Genomic DNA, 20,931 nt, shown 5'->3' on the forward strand with positions numbered 1-20,931 from the left:
GCCCTGTTGCATAAAAATTTATGTCATAATGACATAAATTTCGATCATGACATAAAATCATGCATAGCTTATGTCGTTGACATAAATTTCGTTGCATAAAAATATTTATGTATTGTTTTAGCTTATGACGCGATTTAATCATCATTACATAAACTGAATAGTCATGAACGAGCCTGTTGACATAAACTTGGCATAAGTTGTCATTTTTCAGCCGCAGGAAGCTCTTGCGAAAAAGGGTCTTCGGCTTTCTATTTGGACGGGATAGAGGCCTATTTTGGTATGTATCAAATTTTCATTGTTGTATATCGTAGATAATAGATATATCTCACGTTCTGACCAAAATTAAAAGTTTCTAAGTATGAGGAGATGTTTTAAATAAATCATTATCGCCGTCAATTTTATGTAATGATTGCTCGGATACTCTCCGGCTGCTCTTAGCCGTACAACGCCGGCAGTGCTAGCCGGAGGTTCCGGCGTCTGACAAAGACAAATAATGCATGGAATCAACAACAACAGAACAGTGTTAAATAATCTTCACGACATTGAACATTGATTTTAAGGTTCGGCGTCGGATAAACACAAATAATTCATGGGATGAACACTGACAGAAAACAGTTTTAATTAATCTTCACGACATTTTATTGGACATTTTCATTCATTGATTTGAAATTAAAGGTTTTTTAAGAGCATCACTGTTCTTCCTGGAAAGATCTATGTTAACATTACTCGTTAGGCCTAGTCTAACGTTAGACTTAGAGCCGAACTGTCTAAGATTAGACTAGAAGTCTAGACTAGACACTCTAGAGTCTATACAAAACAGCTCTGTCACTCACCGTGAGGGCCTAGCCCAGGCCTAAATAATTAGTTGTGCTGAGCCTATGTTCGGAGATAAAAAAAACCCCTTAAATTTAGGCATGTCACTGTCAGTGTCAATGCAGGGCCAGGCCCTAGCAAGTAAAAGCTTGGCCCCTTTATTAAGTGCTAGTCTAGATCTAGATCTATTATCTAGTTTTCTATCTAGGACTAGATCAAGTCTAGGGTCTAATTTAGACTTAGTCTAGCTCTAAAAAAATCTAAGTTAAACTTGTCTTAGTTACTTAGGTGAGCTGAGCTGGCCCTACAATTTAGTTTAGACTCTAGTCTAGGCCTACCCTGGTTTGGGCCTTGGTCCTGGCCAGTGAATGAGGTAGTGCAGCCCTGCCCCTGGACTGAGTCTGGCTGGGGCTCCTTCCATTCATATTTTTATTAATAGATCAAAATCGAGACCTAATCTAGTTTAGCAATACAAGAGATCTAGAATAGATCTAGCTCAGGGCCCCAAAATTGTGTTTACATCATTAGCAAACTAATCATTTGTGGGGCCTATATATCATTTATATGAAACAAGTAACATTATAGATCTACTAGAACTACAAAAGTTACTTTAGATCTATTCTATGTCTAATCTTTAGCCTGACTTTTTAACTCTGACATCAAAATTCAAATACAATCTAGTATATGTGTAGGTTATAACTTAGACCTTTGTGATTGGTGTGTAATAAAGGTGATAAAATAATTTAGAAAATCCTGGGTCACCCTCTGTGTTAATGAAGAATGGAGACTACTGAACAGGAAGGGAAAGAAGGGGGGGGAGATTTACACACTGAAAATTAAGTTAAACACTGAACTGAAAAGACATGTAACTTCACAAAAAACTGATGACTATGTTGTATGTTAATATCTAATAAAGATATTAATGTACATCTATGATGGATTAATTTCTATTAATTTTCAAATCAGTGCACAAATAATATGCTTGGAGAAAAGGCATTTCAGTTACTGGTAACTACAGGATTTGGTTTCTGATCTGTGAATAAAAATAACCATGACAAATGAAATTCTCTTGATGACTGTTATTAAGAACTCCTCATAGTATATTCTATTCCTTTTACCTATTTACTGTAAAGAGGATTTCTTTTAGATCAGTTACTAGAGGGGTGCTTTTTTAGAAAACAAAAACTGGCAATTTGAAGTAAAGAAAATCCCTAATTGTATGAATAATAGAATTATAGGGCCTACAATTACTTATCAAAACCTATCTTCACTAGAAGTATTCATACATTGAGTGTGTACCAAAAATCATTTTTCTAACATAAAAAATGAAGCCTAAATGAATCACTTGTACTTTCCTTAGTAAGTGATAAAAGGTTAAAAAAAGTTGCTTTGTTATTGTTTGCACCCATAAGGTTTGTTTGCTCAATAAAAGGGGCAACATTCAACCTTTTAAGGTGCATAATACTTAAAGATTAAAGATGTTCAAATTTTTAACCTCTATTATATGGTTCAAATCTGCGCCCTATATGATGATTAATATAACTTATGATACACCCATAAAGGTGCACAAATGGGTATAATTGCTCTCATTAGCACCCCTTATTGTACCAACCCCTAAGGTTCAAATTTGAATCCCGATTCTTAGTATGTTCATCAAACCATTTCAAGGTTGAAAGATTAGACCTCATTTGCCTTAAAATAAAATATTCTGTATAACTGTACCAACACCCCTGTCAAATATATTTGACAAAATCTATAATGATAAAAATATATTTTTTAAAGAAGGGACTTCAGTTGTTGTTTATACAAAATGTAAATATGAATTCATTCTCATCTGTTACTATATGAAAAATTTGGTATTCACTTTTTAACAGGTGACCCACACAAACGGTGAGAAGAGGTAAAGAGAGAAAGGGGCACAGCAACTGGAAGGAGAGGGAAGTCCAGACACTCTACCACTGTCTGCGATTGAATAAGAAATTTCTCTTTGGATCAGGGGGTCAAGCTTCTAGTATGAAGGTGAGTCTTTATATAAAGTTGTGTTTATTGAATATTCTACTTGTAAATACAAGTATACTACTGTACGGTAATATTTATTCTTGTCTAATTTATTATTCTTAAGAGCAGTTGCAAATGTGATGTCCTGTTCTAGTATTTTTCAAATATAAATCTCTTAAAATTCATCCACATCTTGTAATAAATACATCTTAATTTTACTCACAAAAATGGATATCATGAATCTCGTGAATTTTTATAGAAATTCAAGTTTCAATTGGCAACTGAGCCCTCTTAATATTTCAATTAATGATATTATTATGGAATGCATTCACAAAAATATGTAAGAGCAACAACAATGCAACTCGTCAAAGTGAAAACAAAATCTAGGAAGGCTATTGGATCCATATTATTGTAACAATTATTTTCCACTTAACTTTTGCAAGAGATTCAGATTCGGTTGATTTATATTTTTTATAAGAATCTCAACAAAGAGGCTAACAATGAGAGCTTAGAAGCATAAACGCAATTTAATTGCATTTAAGAATAAATAGTAGAAGGGTATATTTTCATTTTCAAGTAACACCACATATGAAAATTTTTACAAATGACTTGATTGAAATTAAATATATTCTGACTTTAATTATAAGTATATAAAAAATGATATTCGAAAGCTATTTACCCAAGTTTTATTTAACATTCTATATTTTTTTTAATTATGTCTGTGATTGCAATCTCAAAAGGCTCTTTCATAATCTTTTAGAGATACATCATACATGTAAATGTATGTGAACACTTTACTGTTATCAAGTTGAGTTGCTAAAGTTGTTTTCACTGATTCTTCTTATTTCAGATTGTTCAAGAGTCAAGACTGTTGAAGAGGTGACGTCATGGACCTGGTAGCACCTGGCAAGGGAACTAAATTATATTACTGTTCACCCTCAAGTATCCTAAAAACGGTTTAAAAATTTGAACATTAACAAAAGTACTAATTTTCATTTTTTCAAAGATAATAATCATTATATTGACATTGTGGATATATTTTATGATTATCATAAAATTATTATAATGTTAATGATGATAGGTCATAATAATACAAATGAACAATAGGTAGAAAAGAAGACAACCAAGGAGGAAGAGAAGAAGAAAAAGAAGAGGGGAGGAAGAGAAGAAGAAAAAGAAGAGGGGTGGAAGAGGAGAAAAGGAGAAGAATAAATTACAACACTGTGAGTTCCTCTTCATGATATTACAGAAATCTTCATCTCTTTTAAGTGGAAATATCTACGAATAATATAATATGTAATGATATGAAAAATACATTTTATTTAAATCCAAGTTCCACTTTTAATCATGTTTATAAAGTCATAGGACAGGTGACAAGATTAAATTGTTTCACAAATTTCTAGTGTGTATTTATTTTTAAAGTAATAAATTTACATAAAATGTCATTCTTTTGCTTCATCTCTTTGTTGCTTTTATTGAATCGGGGGGGGGGGGGTGGTGTGGTCAAAATATAATTTGCCCCTCAGAACACACTTGTTTCCCTACTAAAAATAGTAATTAATATTTGTAGAAAATTGTAGGATTATTTTTATAAACTCTAAATATTGTCCCATGAATTGTCAAATTTGGAAAGTAATTGATTGAGGGCGAGAAATGAAAATGAGATAGATCTATGTAGAGATGCAAAGATTACACTGTATAAGTAATAGTGAGAAAGCGGGGGCGAGGTGAATTAGAATGGGAGAAGGGAAATGAAAAAGTTTAAATGTGAAGGAGTCATTAACAGAGATAGAGAGATGTATAGAGAATTGGTAAGATAAATTTCGTGAATGATAGTGGCCTAATCTCGGAGGGAGATAATGAAAGCGATAAAAGGATAAAGTATTTTTTTTTGGGGGGGGGTTACATTTGATGAGAGAGAGATAGAAAGAAAATGGCCAGGTGCTCAAAGATGAATAAATATAAATGATTGGTGACTGAGGTATGGATTAAGGGATACAGGTGGTATGAACGTGTCCCAATTAAGGCACAAAGCCGTGATGAGTAGTGGCCCCTCATGTGCACTCCTCTTGGAATTTGGGCAATAAGTGAGCATATTCTAAAGTGGACCCCCCCCCCCATCGCCCCATCTCTAATGGCCAGTTTTTGGCACGGATTAAACCCCGTCTCTTCTTTTTTATTTAGGCTTGTTTATTTTTTATTTTTTCATGTCAAATATTTTCTTGAAGAAATTCCCCCATTGTGCTTCCACGTTTGTAACCCTCGCCGCAACTGCACTGTTCCATGACATGCTTATATAATACAAAATTGAAATTATAAAGAAAAAAATAATAATCATCGATTACAGGGATATATGCATGGTTGTCAATCGGTGTTCATGGTTTGGGGATGACTGACACAAATATTGTTCTCTGTGAAGAAGTTTTCTTTCAATTAGGGGCTTTGGAAATCTAAATTGTTATGGGGCAGACATGGCATAAAGGACGAAATTTATAAAAACTGCGAGCGAGCAAACATTTTAACTTTGTAATACAAAATCTAACTTTGTGACAGATGTTGATATGATATGAAATAGCATATATCGTATTTAATTTTTTTTTCTTTTCCTTTCTTTTGTCAGACCGAATTTTTCATGATAATGCTACCTTTCTTTCTCCAACGAGACTATTAACTAAGAACTAGATGAATAATGCAAGCGGGAAGCTGCATCTGAGATTTTCGAAAAGAATGGGATGACCTATAAATTATCAATTTTGATGACCTTTTCATATTTCCTTTTTCTTTCCTCTTTTAAATTACAATTCGTATTTCCTCTAGGCCTACCATTTTAGACTATGAACCTGAATAAAGAAAATTAACAAAGAAAAGGCGATATTAAAAAGGATGATGAAATGAACGAGGCACGTCCTATATGCACTTTGTTGCGGAGAAGGAAAATTAAACTAGAACTATCAATGAAGGTGATAAATACCCTTGCTCGATACGCCATATTTGGCCCCCTCAATTTTTTTGCTCATTATACCACTGAAAGAGAAAACCAATGCAGGACTTCAACTTCTTTAAAATCGATCGATCCTAAAGGTTACTCAAGAATTGTGAGTTGCGATCAATCTCATTCAATTTTAACAATTATGATGAAATCAATTCTAGCTCGCACATGCAGCTAAGTCCAACGAGGTACCATTTATTGTCCACGTTTTGAGAAACTGTGAGCGTTCTTGCAATAACAAGACTTAACGATTTGATTTTTTAGGGAATAAGATGATGTTGTCGACTAACACTGGAGTTCATTGACTCCAAATCTGGGAGCTTGTTGTGTTTTCCATCAAGATTCTTATTCATATCTCATCGACACGTGATTCAGTAATGATGATATTAAACGGGATGGAATGAGGTGCGTGTGTCTATCGGCTGTTGTGTGCTGTAAGGTTCAATGCAATCGATTCCAAAGTATCCGATAATATGCAATTGAATTGGAAATAACGCAATCCTTTTTCTCAATCTCTCATCGGTGACGTGTAGTGTGACTGTCTCCATGATGTGGTAGCTTCCGCCATTAATCAAACCCTTCAATCTTTCGAAGAACATGATTGGTAAAACGATTTTGTCGAGTCTATTGCTTCTCCACATGATCATCGCTTGCGTTTGATAAAGGGAAATCATAAATGAAAGCGAAGAGAACATTATTAATTTCCAAGATGTGTTTGAGCTGTAAAAGACAGGGCTTGGTTTAATCTACCAAAAGCCGTCATTGTCTTTTGAATTCCAATAAATGGATGAAGTGACAACATATCTGTTTTCTTGTTTGAGTCGTGTTGACTTTAATGGGTGATACTACTAACCTACTACTACTACTACTAATAATAATAATATGCATTTATATAGCGCAGTCTATCAAGAAATATTTTATTCCGAGGCGCGTTGTTATTATCATTACCCCGGCTATAGCTCGAGCTGCCTTTCAGCAATAGGTCCATGCTTTCAGCGCTCATGCATTCAAAGAATTATTCTGCCGGGTACCCATTCACCTCACCTGGGTTGAGCGCAGCATAATGTGGATACATTTCTTGCTGAAGGAAATTACGCCTTGGATGGGATTCGAACCCACGACCCTCTGTTTCATAGTCAGAAGACTTATCCACTGGGCCACAACGCTTCACAAAATCATTTTTTCAAACATTTTTTTAGTATAAAAAGTACTACATGTGCATGCATGTGTGCGCGACTCTGCCGATATGATTATGTAAAACAAGTGCCAAGAAAACGAAAAAGATTAGCGAAAGGAGGACAATAAAGAACAACGCCAAGAAATCTTCTTGTGTTCAATGAAATTGATAATTTCACTTTTCGGTGCAGTGTTACCTGGTAGGGGCCGCAAAGTAGGGGAGAGGGGCAATCCTTCCTGTGATTTTTATTTCAAGTAGTGGCTAAAGAGAGGAAGCAAAGAACAGTAGAAATATGACGTTACTCTTATGGGGCGTTGCAAGAAACTTGCGATCAATTGCAAGTCTATTTTCGTTCTCGAAATCAAGCATAAGCCGTGCAAATCATTGCAAATTTGCAATTGATTGCTAATCTGCTCCATGAAAGAAGGAGTGTTATCTGGGGGCGTTTCATCAACATTTTCGTCTGACAAGTTGTCAGATCTGTCATCTTTCCTTGATTCTGATTGGCTGAGAAGCACTGTTACTATGGTAACTGTCGGATAAAACAGGACTTGTCGGATAAAACGTCCGACAAGTCCTTTCATGAAACGCTCCCCTGATTTGCTGAATTTAAAAGTGACCAATCAACTGTAAAATTGTAACAGAATATTTGCAATCAATTGCAAATATTTTCTTGCAACACCTCTTTATTATTTCAGAAGTCCTCCCAAAATCGAAAAAACATGCCGCCGTACCTGCTTCGTGTTTGAGGGTGTGTTGGTGTGGGTGACTCAGATAAACATACCCACACAGGTAGTGAAGGAGAGTCTGTTGAGAGAAGGGGCGCTGAACAATGTTAACAACATGAAGAAAAAGAAACATTATAAAAAAAGGGTTAAGAAATGCACTTTCCTAGTTCCATTATTCTAATAGGCTGTGTGGTCAGTCCATTAGTAAAATTAACCAGACTAACTACCCATTGTCCAGAAATTATGGATGTCGTAAAAAAAGGCAGCATCGCTTAATGTTCATATTCATCAGAAGAATATTTATACTTTTAATTATGACTCGACCATCCCAACCCCCGTCCAGCAAAGCTTTGTAACATAAGTGTCAAACGCTACTCTATAAATCATATTAGAGCCATTTTCCATCAGAACGAAATAGGGTATAAGGCAGGATAACTCTGTTATCTTGCCCGATATAGCTTTTGTAATTGTGTCTTTCTACTAAATGCACGCAGAGAGATTAAGGTCTAAACGTCGCCCAATTCATATCTCCGTACACTGATAAATCGCCCCCTCAACCGTGGCATCTCAAACTAAACGATGTAACCAAATCCATGGAAATTGAAATGTCAAAACATTTCACATTCCAGAAGCGATGTCCCGGTGATATGAAACATGCAAGACATGACAAGGTCGCATCACTCCTCACGAAGTAAGATAAAATTGCGATGATATGATCCCCAGGTTTAAGAAAGAAAACATTCGACAACAAAATAGCTTCAGTAATGAGGACGATTTTCCATCGCATTCATGTGACATAATATATATTAGTACACCCAGATATTCTATTACCAGATGACAAAATTGGAGTGAAGCGATTATCATTGGCCTATTCATGACGAGGTACACGTCTATTCTGCATGCGATGAATAATGATAACGATAAATGTTGATATTGATATTACGTCTAAACCTAAATGATTGAGAAATCTTTTCCGAAACAAACATTCTATGAATTATCTAAATACTCATTATTGTTTTCCCATCGCTCTATACGTATACGGAACCCAGGCCAAATACATGTATTTTATTTGTAATATTTACTGAAAGTCCACCAAATTAACAAAGTAGTCGTCTAAAAAATCATGTTTTTTTTTTATTCTACATTTTCTTGTTTTAAGGTGAAGGTCTGAATTGTATATTGATAATAAACATGATACGAAACTAGCAGTAATCTTAATTAGAAATTGGTATATCCATCGGTTAATGGGATATTATAAGGGTAATAGAACAGGGATTAAACTTGACGAGAACCTGTCTCCTATTTTATCGTGTTCTGACCAACCACTTTGATTTAAGTACTCGTATTACAGGAACCTGACATTTGGTAAAGACATGATTATCCCGATTTGAGCCATATAATGGCTGTTGAAGATTCTTGTAAAAGCTAGCATCTCCTATTCAGAGATCGCTTTCCTCAAAAGATAGGAAAAGAAATAAGGAGGAAATCGTTCTCATATCTGTTAATGTGTGCTCATTATGACTCGTCATATGGACATGGGAGGCAATGAAGCCATAATGGACGATGGGTCGATGACATTGGGGAACGAGGTGCAGAGGTTTTGTCCTGCAGGGTGGGGGCATAGAAAGCGACGAGGAGCTCCTTAGATGCCAGTGATGGTTATTGCATAGGTGGTGGTAGTGGCGATGGTAGTTGTAAAGGAGGTGGTTGTTGTGATGGTGGTGGTATTGGTTATGAAGATTACAAGGGGAATTATGATGACGTTGATGGTTATGGTGGTGATTGTGGCGGTGACAATGGTGACGAAGCTTGTTGTGATTATTGACGATGATGATGCTGATGTTAATTGAAGTGTTGGTGGGGATTGGCATATTGAGGTGGTAGTGGTGATAATTATGGTGGTAGTGGTGGTGGTGGTGGAGGAGGTGGTGGTGAATGTGAAGGTGACGACCATGATGATGGAACTGGTAATTTCAACAAAAAAGTTGAAAAGTTTTGTAGATTTATGTTGCAACCTGTATCTGGATGCAGGGTCTACATGGGTAGATTTTGTCTTGAGCTGGCGCTGTTCATAATGGTTTTTGGATATTTACTTTAACGAAAATAAAAACTGTAGGCCTATCGATTTCCCCACGCACTGATCACGACGTTTTCAAATGTCGTTTGCAACAGATAATTGCCTTTTTCTGTTTCAAACATGGCAGAAGATGGGGGTAATCGAACGAAACCCAACGCATGACTGAGAATGTGAGTGGAGGGTGTTCTGGTCATGCAAGAACATCGTGAACCATTAATGATCTCGCACCATGTTCTTGAATGTCTCCTATCTGTTTCATCATGTTTCTTGTCTTCTGGGTAAACGGTAAGAGGTGTAACTGTTCTCGATACCTGATCACGCATTTTCCTGGTCTTGTTTGAAGCCACACAGCAGGGGTAAACAGACCGGGTGGCGGCGGTAAACACTTCAAACGGGCAACAGATATCACGAGTGCAAACACAATTTCTGATCGAAGGCGTAGCCAAGGAGGGCAGGGTTCGGTTAAGGGTCATCATCATGATATCGAATCTGGGCGGAGTTGTGGTGCTCGCCCGCAATTCAGCTGCATATACAATTTAAAAGTTACGAACTCACTCACAGGTCCGTGGTTCGAACCCTTAGTCACGTCCTTTGGATGGTGATCATGTCTGTAAAGCGCTTAGAGACGTCGTTCCGATGTATTAAGCGCTATAAATGCGGAATTTTATTATTATAATTTCCAATTCGAAATACTCGTATCTGATAGGCCCATGCCTGGTAAAAAGGGGGGGGGGGAAAGAGATAGATTCGGCCACGCTCACCCATACAAAACTCACATCTTTACTATTCACATGCACATAAGACATTTCAGACAGAGCAAGACAAACAGAAGAAAAGTCACCTTTGAGAAAACCCAATTACTCTCGTATCTGCACACTTTAAAATGTTGGGCAACATACTTTATGTACAAAAAGAAATTGGTTAAAACTTTATCCAATTCTGGATAGTTTTAAACCAATATAAATGCGTTTTGGGTGAAAACTACGTAGTATTGGTTGAAAAATACCCAGAGTTTGATAATTTTTTTTAACCAATTGTGTTGACAGCATGTTGCCCGACATTTTAAGAGCGTGTATATAGGATCATTCATTTCTAAAAATGCACACTTACATAAAATATGAATAAACATATCAAAGTAATCAAAGAGGATTTTTTCATACCCACAAGTTTATTTAAAAATACGCAGATATCACAATGCGTTTAAGAGATTATTATGTCAAGATTGATGTTTCAATTCAGGAAAATTTTGAAATATTATTCCCATGACACCATATGAATAAAAAATAATGATTTTGACCTATTTTCAGGCTTATCATAAACTTTTAGAGTAATCCATAATGTCAATATTTTTGGTACTTACGACTACTTACTGTAATCAAATTCTTATTATCATTCTCTTTGATTTGTTTAATGTTTATGCACTTTGACTATTGGTAACAAGATAGAATTCAAGCTTTTTGAATAACAAAATATCATTTAAATTCAACTTATGATACGGGCAACTTTTTTTACGGGATAGAAGTGACAGAATTTTTTTCCTTGTATTAAGATATCTATTAGCATTTGCCCACGATGTTCAATTAAATGATGAAATTAAAATGATGAAACTTTAAAAAATGCACCACCAATGTCCTGTTTCATAAAACACCTATATAGTTCCCACTGTCAAGATTTTCGCCACGATTGAAATGGCGGGCACATCGTGGAGTAATCGTAATGATCTATATCAGATCATATCATCAGATAAGTCGCTACAATCGTATTGATCGTAAAAAAAATGAATGGCTCAAAAAGATTTCGCGATCAGTTACGATTGGCCAATCGTGACTTTCTTAAATGATCGCATGACGTTGGGAACAAGGGGGAAAACTTGGCTAACTTCTTACGATTCTTACCAGTCTTTTTCTGAGTGACAGAATTGTGATAACCTAATTTTGATTTTTACCGAGTTTTTGTTCATGACAACAAGTTATACGCAATAGGTCACGGGAGTGTAAAGCGTTAAGTATGATTAATACCTTGGTCACATTTGTTCTACGGCGGCCGTACGGCGAGTCGAAACCAGCCGTTTTAACATTTTTTTGTACCAGCTACATGTCGGTGTTTATAATAAAAATGAATAAAACGACTGTTTCCGACTCGCCGTACGGCCGCCGTAGAGCAAATGTGACCATGGTATAAGTAGGCCTACACCTGTGTTACAGCCAATATGAACCGATTGCCCTATATTTAAAACACCACATCAATCCATCAATCCTCTGGACAGATGCCTAACCAATTTTGAGGAGACTTAAAGCCAGTTTGTAGTTCCTTTCTGCGCATGATCAAAAGATTCTACGCATGATCAGAAGAAGGTCATTTGTACTAAAGTGACATGGTGCTTTAAAATCTAATGAGATAAGCACCAACTTTGATGTCTTGATTATTCATATATTCTTTTGAATTGTCGTTTTCATTTACATCCACAAAAAACAACAATGCTTCCACGAACGACTGGTATTTTACAGCTTGCAAAGTACATTGTGCAACATGATAAGATATGCATTTAAATTAGGAATGCAACAAATACCTTCATTAAGTGTTCATTGGTGTGCTATTCTAGTCACCTGGTCTATTCAATTTCTTCATCCTGCTATGTAAGGCAAGCTTACGTAATATCTTGCTTTGAAATCTGCCTATCATGATGAAAGAAATGAAAGGTCATTTGACCAAAATTGTCCATGAAGTAACTACGAACTGGTCTATTAGCTGACAAAAAAAACAATTATTAGCAAACCCGATATATTTATTTCATAACAATTACGTAACCAGTACAAAAACCAATACCCTTCACTTTAGTTTCCATATATATATATATTTATACATGCATATATTATTATAAACTAATTTTATACTAAAATATGAATTATACAATATACTACTAAAAGTTGTTTCTAAAGATATTGCAATACACTACATTTTTAACACAGTCAACGAGAGGCAATACGTAGTGTATGGATCTGTTCTCACTTTAAAGAGTGTAATTTGAACACATGAGCCTGTAATCTGAAGTCGATTTAATTTAAACTCTGGTTTAAAGTTGTGGTTTAACTATGGACAGCCAATAGTTGCATAAATCTCTAACAATATAATGTAAATATATCCGTTCATTTTTTGCTCAAATCAATCTTAACTGTTTCGGAAAAATAAATAAGATAATTTTCTTCACAAATCACGAGTTAGGAAAGAGCACAGTAAGTATAAAAAAGATGCAATGTAAGGAAAAGTTTGACATGTTTGGCTTTCCATAAATTTACCACAGAGTTAGACCCATAGAGATACATATCTATGGTTAGACCATGGTCTATAAGTTAAACCTGGCTTCAGAATCCGGCCATAGGGCGTGGTATAAAGCCGATGTCCTTCTCACCGCCCCTACTTTCCACTCTGAGCTGATAATTAGCTGTGGCTATCAAGACAAGGATCAAATTGCTGAAATGTCCGGGTGAAATGTGCAAGCTTTGGCAGAAACACGTGCTTGGTGCATGCTATGATATGCCTCCTCGGTATCCAGAACCAGCAAGTCTATCTCCACTGTAGTTTAATGGCAAGCAGATTCCGAACGAAATCTGAAATAGAAAAAAAAAACAGAATTAAGCATAATTCAATAATCAATCATAATACTCAAACACATAGCAGGATGTGAAATACACCTGAGCCACGTCACGTGATACAAAGAGTTCGATTGATCCGATCAACCTCAAGTATTTAATACCTCAATGTCATATTTTTTTCTTCAGCCGAAATTTGCACCATGTCTTTTGTAAATAAAGAGAAACATGATAAATTTTCAACAAAAATATCAATAGATGAATATACATCTTATCTAGAAAATATTTCAAACAGACATATAGTTTAGATGTTGACGTTGCTGCACTGCAAAAGTCCGGTGTTGATTTTTCACCAGCCCGGAATCGATATGTTCACACCAGAGAAGTATTGAAACAACACCAGTTTGGAATCACACCGATGCTGTTTTAATACTTGGTGTTGTATAAACACCTATCTGGTGTTGGACCAAAACGAAACTGGTTTTGTTTAACACCTTTCTGATGTGGACATAATTTTATATTCCGGGCTGGTGTTAAATCAACACCAGAGTTTTTGCAGTGTGGCTTTCCATAGGTGTGCATCGCATCTATTTGAAGACAGGGCCAAGATATAAGGAAAGTGTTTTGGCAATATCATTTAGCGTGTTGTTTGACACAGGCTTGAAAATATTAAGAAACATGCATATTGTATTTGCATCACGAAGTATATTATAATTTCCGAGCAGCAACACTTCGCAAGGAGGATCTCGGATAGAGTTTCTTTAGAAAATTCTGAATTTTTTTTTATTGTTGCAGACACAAAAATCTACCCATTTCGGTGTATGCACTCAGATCGTTAACGGTGTCCCACTCACTTTAAATTCCTTAATTCTAAGAAGTTTGTCAAATCATTCGGTAGTATATAACTCACACCAGTGTATGCTTTTATCAGTGACAATGATGCCATCTCTGAATTCCATTAATACTTATTTACCTGTCAATGACTGAGTAATAATGCGGAGAAGACAGTCTTAGGTCTTGTCTCACATGATTTTGCCTACAGAAGTGATGGGGGGGGGGCGGATTTCATAAAGCATTATGGCGCTGGTTATATTTTTGTTCAGCCAATCAGACAAGGATTTCAGTGTTCATGTAAAATGGAAATTTAATTTGAAAATTGATCATAAATTACTTCGTGGCACGTTCCCCTGACCTTATAATCATGATAATAGGAAACGACCACACATTAAAAGGCAAAAAAAGACGAAAACATGTGCGCATGCTCATAAGTAGAGGGCTGAGAATGCGCAGAGTGATTTTTTTTTAATTGTAAACTTATTCGTTTCGTCGCATACTAACCATCTTCGTCGATGTATCCGTCCCCATTCATGTCAGATTCTCGGATTATTTTACGGGCTTCGTCTAGAGTCATTTTAGCACCATAATATCTGTTCATCGCTGCTCGTAACTCCTCTGGACTGTAAGAAAAAAAAAATCAATTTTTTTGTTCCTATATACTGACAGGATCAATGTACATTCCACTCGACAGTTATAGTTTTTGCATTATGGCCAATGACATTTATTTATATACTTCAGTCAAATTTTCGACGGCATTCCTGCGTCTTTGTCAGAAAAAACAGATCAAACTTGAAGATACAGAAAGCTCATTCTTATACAGATGTTGCTATGGTAACTGTCTTAGAAAAAGTTTGATTGAGAAACAATATAAGTTGATGCTACATCGTAAACTCCTGATGAGGACGGAGAGTTGTTTTTGAGAATTGGAGTGAAATACATGATATCATTTTCCATATATAAATGCATTGATTATGAACATCTCGAATTTCTATTTCTACACACGATAAATAATAATAAAAAAATCGAGTCAATGCATTTTTTGCCAAATATACACAGTAAAAAAATAGCACGTTGTTTAAGCTTGTCACTCTGACAACAAGTTGTTGAAACTTTTTTGTAAATGTTAAAACTTTTTAAACAACTTTTAAGAATTTTTTGAACAGTTATTCAAAAAGTTTAAACAATAGTTGTGACGGGCTTAAACAACGTGCTTAACGTTTTAAACATTTGTTTTACAATTTATGGGAGTACTGCATTAAAAATGGGTTGACAGTTCGTTTTTATATACAATTGTGTAATTTTATATGATTTCACATTCGGAAATTTAAACCCCAAAACAATTCCCCCTCCTTAATTATGAATCCACCCATGAGGATGAGCATGCTTACCCGACCTTCCCTGTGCGATCCTTGTCCATTAATGAGAACATTCCTTTTATTATTTCATCCGAATATTTCCGTCCTCTTGTCTTTCCATCCATAAACAGTAAAAACTCTTCAAATTGGACACGCCCATCATCTAAATGAATCAACAAAAGGTGCCTTTAGCATGTTTAGTGGTTCTCCGAAAAAAGAACATTATTTTGGCGAGTGGGGTATTTCATTACACTAACAAGAAGTAGCTGGGCTGCTGGGGTATTATCCAGCACTCCAAAAACAAATACTAAAGTTCTATTTAAAAATTAAAAAAAAAAATTAAACCCAAAATGTGTATTACTGTATGTCATGTTTTTCCATACATAAATAATAATAACAAAATTGTAATTTACCCGGACGCTTCGCTCACTATAGCGTGTATGTATCCGTGAAGATTTTAGTATTTTTCCACCAAGGAAAAAAAATCTTGCATACGGTCATCGACGAATCAACTATGAGAATAGACAGTGGAAAACTACGGGGGTAGGTGTTAATGCTTAAAGATCATTGTCAATTATTTCGACTGATACAAGTCTCCTTTATCTACTCACTATTACAATCGATTTCTGCGATACGTTGTTTAATTTCTTCTTCAGTCGGAACGTGCTCTGGTCCTATCTTGATCAGTTCTGCAAATTCCGCACTGCCGATACTGCCATTACCATTTGTGTCATACCTTGCGAATCGCAGCATTAAAGCTAAAAAGAATGAACAAAATAGGACATTAATCACCAAGAAAGGGGGAAATTGGAAGAAAATTATATCAAAGGGAAATGGAAGAATGGGGTGGCAAGGGGAAACCCCTATTCTATAAGGTGGACTGATATTATAGCATTTCCTATTTTTCGATAGCTTTTTTTCCTTCACACAGTATCATATGCTGTACTCGTTATGTTGTATTGATTAAACGATGGAGAACTATCAAATACCCTTTGTCCGTCTGTGTGTTTATAATGTGAACGCAGCTATGTTTAATTATATATATATATTGTAAAGAAATTAATGAAGAGAACAATGGTAGGCGTAGCTTAAATCAAGGTTCCCCAGAGCTATCTACCCTTTGGAAAATTTGGTGATGCCGAAAAAATGTCTCTGCCGGGAATCGAACCCGGGCCCCCAGCTTTGAACGCCGGTGCCTTAACCACTAGACCACAGAGACGGGTTAGTGGCTAGGGCGACCCCGATCCGATTGAACTTCAGATAGACAGTCTTTTCCAAAGGGTATAGATAGCTCTGGGAACCTTGATTTAAGCTACTCCTACCATTGTTCTCTTCATTCATTTCTTTACAATATTTAAATAAAAGAGTTGCCAAAGCTGCTGTACATGTATATTTTTTTTTTTTCATGTTTTATTTTCAAAGGTTTACAATCATCGAATCAATATACATGTAACAAAAGAAAAAATAATCAGCAAAAATAAAAATAAATAACAATAATGATAAGAATAATAATAAAACATATAAAACACCAAAATATAAATACTGCAGCATTGTACATGTATAACTTCACACATATATATTCAAACCAATGAGATATTAGAGCGGACGCTGTATTATTTTGAATAAAATTCAAAGAATTCTTTTTTAACAAAATTATACTTCTTACCTGCTAGTTCTTCTCTGGTATATCCTCGGTACAAAGTTCCCTGCAATGGAACATAAAGGACATAAAAATAAAGGTCTCAATACATCATTGTGTCATAAAACTATTGTGGAAAAAAATTAAAAAAGGGGGGATTTGATAAGGCCCTCATTCCAATGAACCTAGACCCTCCAAAGAACACCGAAAGACCAAAAATTGGCAAGGTAATTTGACAGTCTCCACGATCAGCTATATTTGCTGTCTCTGTAAAATGATTTTGAAGTGTAACACCAGAATATATTTAAAGCATGGTAGTAGGACCTTCAAAAAAACTGAAAATTTACTGAGAGACTGATAAGACTAATAAGAGATCCCTGAAATATCATCTGGTGTACTGTAACATATATTTATGAGAGATCAATAGTAGATCTCTAAAAGATTGACAGACTTCTTGAAGAATTCCGACAGACCGACCGAGACCGGCCCCAAGAAATATTGTTTGGACAAAGCAGCAACATATATAATTACAATGTGGTAAATTCAGAAGTATTCCAATCTGAGGGAATTGTGCTTTGAACAGCGGAATACATTGGGGCAAACGTTATTGGTAAAAAACATATTCGGAGAGAAATAATATTAACGCAAGAGTCAGGAAACATTGCTACTCGCGTTACGGTTATTTGTGTTATATTATATTTAGTACGGGAGACATTTACTAGTAACCCTCTTATCATATTAGCAGAAATAAAGTCACATGGATTTTGGTATATGGAAATATAAAAATTTGGTCCTCTTCATCGAGATTTTCTTGGGGGAAAGAAGAAAGAACCCCTGAGTAACTTGCATTTAGACCAAATTGATTTTTGTCTTCAGTCCCACATTGTACAACTTGAATGAGTGTTTGAGATCTCAACGATATCTCTGAAACTCCCAATAATGATATTCAGTCTAAAGCACTTTTATTTCAGGGCAGATTAAAAATATATGGCATTTTGTGTTTAAATTGCTAGAATTAAGCGAAACGCCGTGAAGTCCTCCTCCGTGTGAATCAGAAGGGAATATGATTCACCGAAATTGCAAGAAATAAAATGATTTGCAACCGATCATAAAATAACATTACATTATTTTTCACTATCGCAAATCAATTTATATCTTCTGTGACAATTGCAATATAGATTTAAGTTAAAATATATACTCATGAATTATTTTGGTCGCAGGATTTCCTGTCTCGAATTCTCAGAGAGATAAGAGGGGGAGAGAGGAAGAGAGGGAGCGTTGAACAAAAATATAATGATGCAGGATGAGTTGCAGAGAGAGAGAAAGAGGAATAGATGAAGAGAAAGAGAAGGAGAAAAGAAAGGGATACACGGAGACCGAAAAAATGAAATAGCATGAAATAAAAATCAACTGTCTTAAATTATTATTCCAACTTACCATCCTTAAAAAGTAGGTTTCACTTGGCAAAACTAAATAATAAAAGCACAAACTTTATCGAGCACAGGTATTGATTCCTCTTTTCTCGTTGACTTCCTTCTAAAGAGTAAAAAGGTACGGAATCGGTAAACTATTTTATTCAGTGTAATCTCGTCGAAATTTCAGTATCAATACATCAACAACAACAACACTATACGTTCCTCTGATTCTTTTGAGGTCTGTTTTTATTTTGTGCTTACCGGCGCATATCGATTTAAACGTATCAGATATAAACGTATCAGATTTTAAAATAGTCTCCATCATGATTCATGTTACACTTTTTCCAAATACAAAAAAAATGTGGAAGAACTAGAAATAGAAGGGTAGCAAAATACAAGGTGAACCAAAAACAAAAGATAAGTCGCATTAAAACCCACTCCCCTCTTTTATAACATTAAAAGTGAAAACTGTTTAGGGTACGTATATCCAAGGAGCTTCTAAAAGCTCCTTGGTATATCACAGTAAGCATTAGCATTCCTACGCCCCGATGAACAGATTTTTTTTGCCGTAAAATCTTTCACGCAAAGTTTGATAAGAGTAAAAGATTATGTAATAAAGTCACCCTTGAGTGAAGTTATACTGGTTTGGGATTAGTCTGTAGTCTGATCAGGTATTGTGCAAGATTGTGAGCCATCCATCCTTTAACCTAACCAATACTCTGGATCTTATGGCATGTTAAGGCATTTTAGCAATAATTTCGCAAACGCTTTCTATAACGCTGAAAATCTATTGTCAAAAACCCTCCATAACAAAGTAGTCTTTGTCGAAAATTGGTGAATCAAGACAGCAGCGTTACCGTGGACTCGGGTCACTGGACAAACGATAAACTAGTATTTACAACTTTTCGTTCGGTCCTAATCTTAAGACGATGTGCTGTCCCGGTCCACCAACTTTCGACCATGACCTCTAATCCGTCCATTGTGATTTGACGGGCATCGCAATAGATTCTCTACGTTCCAAAAAGCGTCTGCGAAGACGCTATCATGATTGTGACGAGATGAAGTCGGCGATTTCGTGAGATTTGTGGTCCATTGATCGGGGAGAGGGGGTGGGAGTTGACTCTCTCCCTTAGGCTACTGCCCCCAACAAAAACGAAATCGAAAATCAAGGGGACACACCTTCTAACCCCCAAGTCTCCCCTTATACGGATTGTCGCCACTGGAAGGGAGTATCGGTCTCATTTCGATATTGTTAGAAAAATATTAGAAATAAAACATATCAGAAATAAATATATACATGTATAGTATTCTGAGTGTATTGTAAGAATCTGTGTATCGGAAAAAGCTATTGTTCCTAATTTATGTTGTTATGAGAGGATTTAGATACTTGTATAACACAAAACTGTATACATGGTGTATCGCTGATCAGTATTTCACGGATATACTTGACTAGACATTAAAGAGCAAACGTAGCCCAGAATGCGACAAACAAATTGTGCGTCGCCAGAGGAAATATTTTGTCGGTTTGTATTTTTTTTTGTTAATTAAAGGTATGGTTTAAGTATCCTCAATCTATTTCAACATAATTATGAGGGTCACTCGGATATGAGTTTCCTTTGCCCACAATATGCTGGGGATGTCCTACTGGGTGCCAGGTAAAAAATGACAGAGGTAAAAATACATTTTTACCTCTTCCAAAAATGTACAAAGGGTCGGTATAGGCACAGCCTTTTTATTTTACTTTTTATCCATCTTATTTATCTATTAATTTTTTTTCATTCATCTGTTTATATGTTTCGTAATTTAAATTTGATATGAAGGTGAAATATGAATAAAATACAAAAATCAGAAGGTTTTAATTGCGCTGGTCGGGTTACGGAAACTAATTTGCTGTTGTTGTTTTTTTAAATCTATCGCAATTACTCGAGTTAAAGGTCTGAATGGTTTATCATTTAAAAGCTATCAAAGTTTACCGAGAATTCAAGTGATGTGATTGCAGTTGTCACTATGTCAACATTTTTCTCAAAAGAAGATAGGAAGCCATGTTTCTTCTTCTACAATAATGATCTACATCATGTTGAATATTGAGCACATGAAATGTTTTAAAAAAATAATGGGAACAGATTTCTTATTTTTCAAGATGTTTGCAATTTCCTCTTCTGAGGTATCATCAATTTGTTGGATAAATTGACTTGCTGTCAAGATTTAAAGAAGAATTTTTTGGACCTTATTTGGCTAAGTCAAGTCAGTGAGGATTTCAACAGAGCTGAATTAAAAACAGCAAAGATACATCTTTTGACAATGAAGTGTGCA

At 35.5% G+C, this 20,931-nt stretch overlaps 1 protein-coding gene and 1 long non-coding RNA gene across 2 annotated transcripts; one reads left to right on the forward strand and one right to left on the reverse strand.

Moving 5' to 3' along the window:
* LOC121418679 lies at window positions 1-3,844 on the forward strand. Its single transcript, XR_005970501.1, has 3 exons — window positions 1-277; window positions 2,688-2,832; window positions 3,662-3,844. It is a non-coding gene; the product is annotated as an uncharacterized LOC121418679 (long non-coding RNA).
* An 8,655-nt stretch (window positions 3,845-12,499) lies between these two features.
* On the reverse strand, window positions 12,500-18,822 carry LOC121418680 (calcium-binding protein LPS1-beta-like). Its single transcript, XM_041612662.1, has 6 exons — window positions 18,641-18,822; window positions 17,231-17,270; window positions 16,176-16,322; window positions 15,598-15,727; window positions 14,711-14,829; window positions 12,500-13,390 (listed from the first exon to the last, which is right to left on the reverse strand). The coding sequence occupies exons 1-6, from the start codon at window positions 18,641-18,643 to the stop codon at window positions 13,347-13,349; spliced, it is 483 nt and encodes a 160-aa protein (XP_041468596.1). The 5' UTR covers window positions 18,644-18,822; the 3' UTR covers window positions 12,500-13,346.
* Window positions 18,823-20,931: the final 2,109 nt, after the last annotated feature.

The sequence above is a fragment of the Lytechinus variegatus genome, chromosome 7, assembly GCF_018143015.1.
Source record: "Lytechinus variegatus isolate NC3 chromosome 7, Lvar_3.0, whole genome shotgun sequence".
Classification (NCBI taxonomy): domain Eukaryota; kingdom Metazoa; phylum Echinodermata; class Echinoidea; order Temnopleuroida; family Toxopneustidae; genus Lytechinus; species Lytechinus variegatus.

Coding starts and splice junctions, on each gene's coding strand:
- LOC121418680 (XM_041612662.1), bottom strand. Junction 16,323..17,230: donor TACCAGAGAAGAACTAGCAG/GTAAGAAGTATA, acceptor CATTCTTTTTAG/CTTTAATGCTGCGATTCGCA. Junction 13,391..14,710: donor CGGATACATCGACGAAGATG/GTTAGTATGCGA, acceptor TTTCTATTTCAG/ATTTCGTTCGGAATCTGCTT.